We start from the raw sequence: 7,500 nt of genomic DNA, 5'->3' as shown, positions 1-7,500 counted from the left end.
CTAGTTGTTTTAAAACGGATTTCAAGTTTAATTTTTGTTTTGTTTTCCGTTACGAGATTTTTTTCAATTATGTTTTTTATTAAATTTTGTTTGAAATGCCTCAACTAATGCTTTGTCACAGAACGATACATTCGCCTCGCTTACTTCAGTTAGACATTCACTTGGATGGTTAGAAGCACATCCATATACCACCGCAAAGCGTTGTTTAGGGACCCGCTGCTTGTACCGTTATTCTTACATTAAGTTTATATTTGACTTACACTCAAAGGTGTTTCCGTCCTGCACTTTTACCCCCACGACCGAATTTGTTAGTGTAGGCTTTTGATGCACAAATTTTCCACTTGGGAACCGGAGTTGTATGGGTTGCTACGGGGGCTTATGTAAACATGCTTATGTAAATAAGCTCATTAGAATATGCTCCAGTAAATATACTTATGTAAGGATACTTGTGAATTTATAAATACGTATAAAGAATGGGATTTCCTTTGGTGTCGCCGTCATCATCTTCCGTGTGTTCTCATGATCCTATTCGTGGTCTTTCCTTCCGTTTCTATTCCATTCCTTTTTTAAAATTTTGATCTTGTTTCTTAATTCGGAAACGTTTTTTTATTGTTGCTGCTGTTCATGTGTTTACTGGCTAGGCATGCTTTGTTTGCAGTTCCTTAAGTTGAGATGCCGTGGGTGTCTCACAGGACCGCGTCAAGATCTGACTTCACCTCTTTTCCCGTGTCCCATGTCCTCGGCCGGACGCCTTGCTTTTCGGATCTTTGCTGTTTTCGATGATTCACTCGTTGAATAACCAGAGGAAAATATGCAACATTTGTTGAACTTATATAATGGCGTTTTGAGCATGAAGCATACACGAACTTACATATTATTATTACCAATATCATTATTATTACTGTTATTATTATTGTTATTATTATTATTATTATTGGTATTATTATTATTATCATCATTATATCGTTGTTGTTGTTGTTATTTTTGTTGCTGTTATTATCATCATTATTATTATTATTGTTTTCGTTTTTGTTACTATTATATTTCTATCAGTATTATTACCATTATTACTACAACTGATATCATCATTACCTTCATAATCTAGGCATGAATCTAAATCTTACGCGACATGTAGTGTTATTGATATCGCAAATCGACAAGCTTTGCAACGGGACCATCGATCGGAGTGAATTTGCTGCTGTTATTGCCAAGTCATTGCTTCAGGACTCAACATTGGTGAAGGAATTACGTTGCATATGATTTTCTTTTCATTTGTTAGGTTTTTTATATGATCGCTTATACCAATGGGGATCCTATTTGACCTAATTTACTCATGCTCATAATCACACGCATGCATGCACACACACACACAAACACGTACACGCACACGCACACGCACATGTACACGCACTCACACACGCGCGTGCGCGCGCGTGCGCATTTATAGAGTGATTAGATTAGAGCAAGCCTATAAGCCTGGGGACTAATAAAGGATTGTAATTTCTCCATATGATTGGTAGTATTGTGTTTTCTTGACATAGTCCCGAATACGTGTATTGTAGAGCATTATTTGCCTCGTAAGAATCATTCAAGCGTTACCATTGAATACTTTTTAATAGTGTCCTTATAGATGCTGTCGTTTTGTACCGTACAATAACTTTGAACATGGGATATGATCCACGTTGAAAAAATGAAATCCTATTTATATATCGTTTGTTGATAGAAAAAAGTTGGCATTGCTTTATGTATCATACATTTTAGAGGATTTTAGTTCAGATCTGGATTTAGGCCTATAAGTAATTTGTAGAATGGGGTTTATAGCATTTCTCCCATGTGCGACATCATGGTATTGTGAATATTCCCTCTCTTTATCGGGGGAATATCAGAAGGTTATATAATTGTTAAAGGCTATGAAATAAAATGATGGTGTATATATATGAACATTTCAGTAACTTCAACACTGAAACAAAAAGACAGACACGATAATAATAATAAAAATAAATAAAAAAGGTCATTCATGATTAATCGCATTACAGTTCTGATGACGCAGTTCCCTTGATCAAGCCCTGTGCTCATGATTGCATTTCCTTGCAGATGGAGCTGATGACAAGCCCTTCATGGTGGACATGAAGGAAATGAGCGGATATGAGAAGAACCTCTACCTCTACTCGGTAAGTTTTCACGGATTATAATTTAGGGGCTTTGGGTCTCAAGTCAGCTGGGAAAGAGGCAAGAGGGAAATAACCCGTCCTCTGCTTTTCCTGCGTTGCTTGAAAGCAGGTCGGGACGCGAGGTTGGCATCCTCTGTCTGAGAGAGCGAAATAATTGCTCGTCTGGGTATCGCATTGGCGGAATGGCATCTCTAGATTCGGGAAAACAGAGGATTCCAGGGCAGCCGTAGTAGACATCATGGCACTTAGGAGTCGGATTTCCTGACCGGGTTAATAATTGTAAAGTTTGTTGTATCTTGTTTATTTTTCCAAGAGGGTTTTCTGCAACAGATACCCGAGTCATTTTCTCTTCGGGGATATAGTTCTTGATAGGAAATTCTCTCCCTCCCTCCCCCTCCTTTCTCTCTCTCTCTCTCTCTCTCTCTCTCTCTCTCTCTCTCTCTCTCTCTCTCTCTCTCTCTCTCTCTCTCTCTCTCTCTCTCTCTTCTTCTCCCTCTTTCTCTCCTCTCTCCCTCTCCTCTCTCCCTCTCTCTCTCTCTCTCTCTCTCTCTCTCTCTCTCTCTCTCTCTCTCTCTCTCTCTCTCTCTCTCTCTCTCTCTCTCTCTCTCTCTCTCTCTCTCTCTCTCTCTCTCTCTCTCTCTCTCTCTCTCTCTGTTCTCCCTCTCTCTCTCTCTCTCTTTCTGTTCTCCCTCTTTCTCTCGTTCTCTCTCTTTCTGTTCTCCCTCTTTCTCTCGTTCTCTCTCTTTCTGTTCTCCCTCTTTCTCTCGTTCTCTCTCTTTCTCTCGTTCTCTCTCTCTCTCTCTCTCTCTCTCTCTCTCTCTCTCTCTCTCTCTCTCTCTCTCTCTCTCTCTCTCTCTCTCTCTCTCTCTCTCTCTCTCTCTCTCTCTCTCTCTCTCTCTCTCTCTCTCTCTCTCTCTCTCTCTTCTTCTCTCTCTCCTCTCTCTCTCTCTCTCTCTCTCTCTCTCTCTCTTTCCCTCTTTCCCTCTCTCTTTCCCTCTTTCCCTCTCTATCTTCTTCTTCTTCCCTGTCTGTCTCTTGTTCCTTCCCCATTCTCTGACCTTTCAGGATCCCCCAAACTGATAGGGGCAACGGAAGGAAGCCTCGTGTTCCACCGACCAAGAAAGTCTGACATCAGTAGTGACGTCTGGTATCACTAGCGCATGGCTGTGTTATCCCGAAGCAGCGCCCTTGTCAGCATTTCAGATTGCAGTCATGAGGGGTGTCCTGTGGCAATGATTAGCTTTTGAAAGGTCGCGGCTTCCCGGCTGCCATTGTCGCAGGAATTAGAGTCCTTTGTTAACAGGGCGTTGCACCTTTGATGTTCCTTTTCCTTGATGATACTGTCTGTCACGGAACTTGGAGATTTGGGACTTCCGGGCTGCATGTAGATAGAATGATCTGCCTCTTAGTATCTGAGTACCTATCCTAAGGCATTTCAGAATCTACTTCTTTGCTCCTTCGTGGAGTTGGTAGCCGTAGGTAGTTTTGTTTAATTAGTGATGGCATGATGTCATGAAATTAGATGATGAGAATCGAGAGCCCACCTCCAGACTGGCGATGCATCTGCGGCACAGCCTCTGGAATAGGCCTTGGAGGTTTGAAGTTCTCTCCGAAGACATACCTGTACGTTCAGTTTGGTGTACGCCATCTTGCGGCAGATGGGATAACATTAATAGAGCGGATGATTTTGGTTTTCATTACTGGCAATTGGCAAAATTGAGAAGAGGAAAATGTGCTTCATGTCTGTTGCTCAGAAGAAAAGTACAGCTAAATTGAGTGTCAGGAAAATATGCCAGTCTCATATATTGAATAAGTCGGCTAATATCAAAGAAAATGCAAAATGCCTTTCTTTATTGCTTAATGTTATAACATGCTACATTTATCATCTTTTAAAGTAGACTAAAGCTTAGTTTTTTTCTAATCTGACAGACCAAAATACATCAAGCTTGAAAAGTAAGACCATATTGTTTTATACGCGTGTGCTCCGTATTTACATTCAGTTATGTATTTGCAAAGCGTAAATGGATATATAATAGAATATCATTATATTTCTTCCTTGAGTTGTACTCTAAATTTCCATTCGTAATTCATTGCATTTTCCTTACAGTTTATATGTTTGCGCTGCCTCAAATAACCAAGAAGAAACTGTTTAAAACATACCGAGTCCTTTATTATTTGCGCAATGTGTAGTTTTATTTCCTGAGGCGGAAAAGGTGTACAACTAATGGCCTGTGCATTTAATTTTTGCTTTACTCTGACAAATGAAATATTCATGTAAGGTTTATTTTGTACGAACACAGTCCATTTCCAGTATATTACGGAGTGAGAAGTTCACAGAGGTTATTATTATTATTTTTTTTTTTTTCTTGAGAGAGAATTTCTGTATTGGTGATCATTTATTCACCATAGATCAGTAGAAAAATATGTTCAACAAGTTTGCTTTAATCGTTGTATCAGTTAAGAGTCATTCTTTTTTTTTATTAGATGTGTAGAAAGGAAAAGACGATGTGAACAAGTCGGGAAAAGATTGATTGAATTTCACCGTTCAGTGGTTGGGAAACTAAGGATAGAATATTTCTTAGCCTAAAGCTTCATTCTCACACATGGAAGAATTTTTATAAAACCAGCCTAAGGTTTAACGTCAGCCTTAGTCCCGACGCTTTACTAATCCCCCTCCCCCCCTCCCCCCCAACCTGCAGGAGGAGATGGCGGACCGGCCGCGGGTGTCCATGATGATCAACTCGCTGGCCAACTACAACGCCACCATCCCCTCGGCGGAGGACGAGGACGCCAAGAAGTCCAAGCCCGTGGCCAAGCTCGGCACTCTGCTGGGCGTGTTCCTCCCGTGCATCCAGAACATCTTCGGCGTCATCCTCTTCATCCGTATGCCGTGGATTGTGGGCACTGCCGGGGCTGTCCTGGCCTTCACCATCGTGTTCATGTGCTGCTGTACAGTGAGTTTGCATTCTTGTGTTTCCTCATTGGGTGGGAGCTCTTGTGTCAAGGGTAGGGGAGAATTGTTAAGGAGAGAGACATTGGTGGAAAATATCTGCGCAATGCAGTTTTGGAATACGTCCGACTTTTCTGTAGGCAATTCCTGTATGGGAATAACTATAATTCATCATGGTCTATGGCACCCGTGATGCTCTGGCTTCCTGTAATGTGCCCTTGTCTCCACCAGACCTTCCTGACCGGCATCTCCATGTCCGCCATTGCGACCAACGGCGTGGTGCCTGCAGGAGGTTCCTACTTCATGATTTCGCGCTCGCTCGGGCCGGAGTTCGGCGGCGCTGTCGGCATCCTCTTCTACATCGGCACGACAGTTGCGGGAGCTATGTATATTATAGGAGCGGTAGAGATATTGCTGGTAAGCAGTGGCAACCATGTAGATAGGGGGATGGATATAGTTTGAGTTATATTTAGAATGTAAAAAAAAAAAAAAATACAATTGTTTTAGAAAGAAATTTGTATTTTTAGAACTTGTATTGAGATGTAGCCGTCTTAAATTTCCTTGAACATCGCACACGCCACCCCCCCCTTCTAAAAATCCTTTTCAAAAACCCCTTCAACAGACGTACATGGCTCCGGTGTTATCCATATTTGGAGACTTCACCAAAGATCCAAGTATAATGTACAATAACTTCCGAGTGTACGGCACCATCCTGCTGTGGGTCATGTGTTTCATCGTGAGCATTGGCGTGGCCTTCGTCAGCAAGTTCGCGACCGTCGCCTTGGCCTGCGTCATCGGCTCCATCATCTCCATCCTGGTGGGGATCTTCGTCAACACCAACGGGTCCGACAAGCTCCAGTGAGTGCGAGGCGAAACCTGTATCAGCTGGAGAGGAAGAAGAGGGAGAAGGAGGAGGAGGAGGAGGAGGAGGAGGAGGAGGGAGAGAGGGAGAGGGAGGGGGAGAGGGAGAAGGAGGGGGAGGAGGGGGAGAGAGGAGAGGGGGGGGGAGGAGGAGAAGGAGGGGGAGGAGGGGAGAGAGAGAGGAGGGAGAGGAGAGGAGGAGGAGGGAGAGGAGGAGGAGAGGAGGAGGGAGAGAGGGAGGAGGGGGGAGGAGAGAGGGAGAGGAGGAGGGGGAGGAGAGGAGAGGAGGAGGAGGAGAGAGGAGGAGGAGGAGGGGGAGGAGGAGAGAAGAGAGAGAAGGAGGGGAGAGGGGAGGGAGAGAGAGAGAGAAGGAGGGGGAGGGGAGAGAGAGAAGGAGGGGGAGGGGAGGAAGAGAGAGAGAGGAGAGAGAGGAGGAGAGAGAGAGAGAGAAGGGAGAGAGAGAGAGGAGAGGAAGAGAGAGAGAAAAGGAGGGGGAGGGAAGAGAGAGAAGGAGGGGGAGGGAAGAGAGAGAAGGAGGGGGAGGGAAGAGAGAGAAGGAGGGGGAGGGAAGAGAGAGAAGGAGGGGGAGGGAAGAGAGAGAAGGAGGGGGAGGGAAGAGAGAGAGAAGGAGGGGGAGGGGAAGAGAGAGAGAGAGAGAGAGAGAGAGAGAGAGAGAGAGAGAGAGAGAGAGAGAGAGAGCGAGAGAGAGAGAGAGAGAGAGAGAGAGAGAGACAGAGGAGGAAGAGAGAGAGAGAGAGAGAGAGAGAGAGGAGGAAGAGAGAGAGAGAGAGAGAGGAGAGAGGGAGAGGAGAGAGAGAGAGAGAGAGAGAGAGAGAGAGAGAGAGAGAGAGAGAGAGCGAAAGAGAGGAGGAGGAGGGAGGAGAGGAGGAGGGAGGGGGAGAGGGAGGGAAGGGGAGGGGGGGAGGAGGGAGGAGGGGAGGAGGGGGAGAGAGAGAGAGAAAGAGAGAGGAGAGAGAGAGAGAGAGAGAGAGAGAGAGAGAGAGAGAGAGAGAGAGAGAGAGAGAGAGAGAGAGAGAGCGTTTATTTGCTTTTGTATTTGTTTTAAATGTTTTTAATTGTGTTGCGTGTGTTTTCATTTGTGTGTGTTTGAATTACTAGTTGTGCCTTGTATCTTGCAATGAATATTACATATTTACTCCTTGTTTAGACCAAAGTGATGAGAAAAGTATCAGTACCTTATGATGAACATGAATGATGTTCTTTGTGTCTTTTCAATTGCAGGATGTGTGTGTTGGGAGCTCGATTGTTGAAGCAGGTTTCAAACTGCACCAAAGATAGAGATGGAGAGCTGTGGAAGATATATTGTGATAAAGGCAATGATACATATGCCACAGATGAGGCAGACTGTGACCAGTATTTTCACGACCACAACGTTACCTTGAGAAAATCCATCGTTGGGTTGTCATCTGGAGTGTTCTCATGTGAGTTAGGAGTCTGTACGACCTAATCTTCCTATAAGTTATGTTTAGTTTTAACTGAGCTTTATAAAAAGGTATA

At 44.1% G+C, this 7,500-nt stretch overlaps 1 protein-coding gene across 17 annotated transcripts in view; it reads left to right on the top strand.

The window, feature by feature from the left end:
• Positions 1-7,500, top strand: part of kcc (solute carrier family 12 member kcc) — a 385,343-nt gene that overhangs the window by 359,708 nt on the left and 18,135 nt on the right. For all 17 annotated transcript variants that reach the window (XM_042999495.2, XM_042999483.2, XM_086534210.1 and 14 more), the window contains 5 exons: positions 2,095-2,171; positions 4,871-5,125; positions 5,353-5,538; positions 5,744-5,979; positions 7,225-7,424. In XM_042999495.2, coding sequence (XP_042855429.2) covers positions 2,095-2,171; positions 4,871-5,125; positions 5,353-5,538; positions 5,744-5,979; positions 7,225-7,424 — 954 coding nt within the window. The remainder of the gene's footprint in view (positions 1-2,094; positions 2,172-4,870; positions 5,126-5,352; positions 5,539-5,743; positions 5,980-7,224; positions 7,425-7,500) is intronic.

The sequence above is a fragment of the Penaeus japonicus genome, unplaced genomic scaffold (genome assembly GCF_977035675.1).
Source record: "Penaeus japonicus unplaced genomic scaffold, GWHDUDI00000001_assembly GWHDUDI00000040, whole genome shotgun sequence".
In the NCBI taxonomy this organism is placed as follows: domain Eukaryota; kingdom Metazoa; phylum Arthropoda; class Malacostraca; order Decapoda; family Penaeidae; genus Penaeus; species Penaeus japonicus.
Note: the sequence above shows the minus strand (reverse complement) of the source record. Positions and strands in the feature narration are given on the sequence as shown.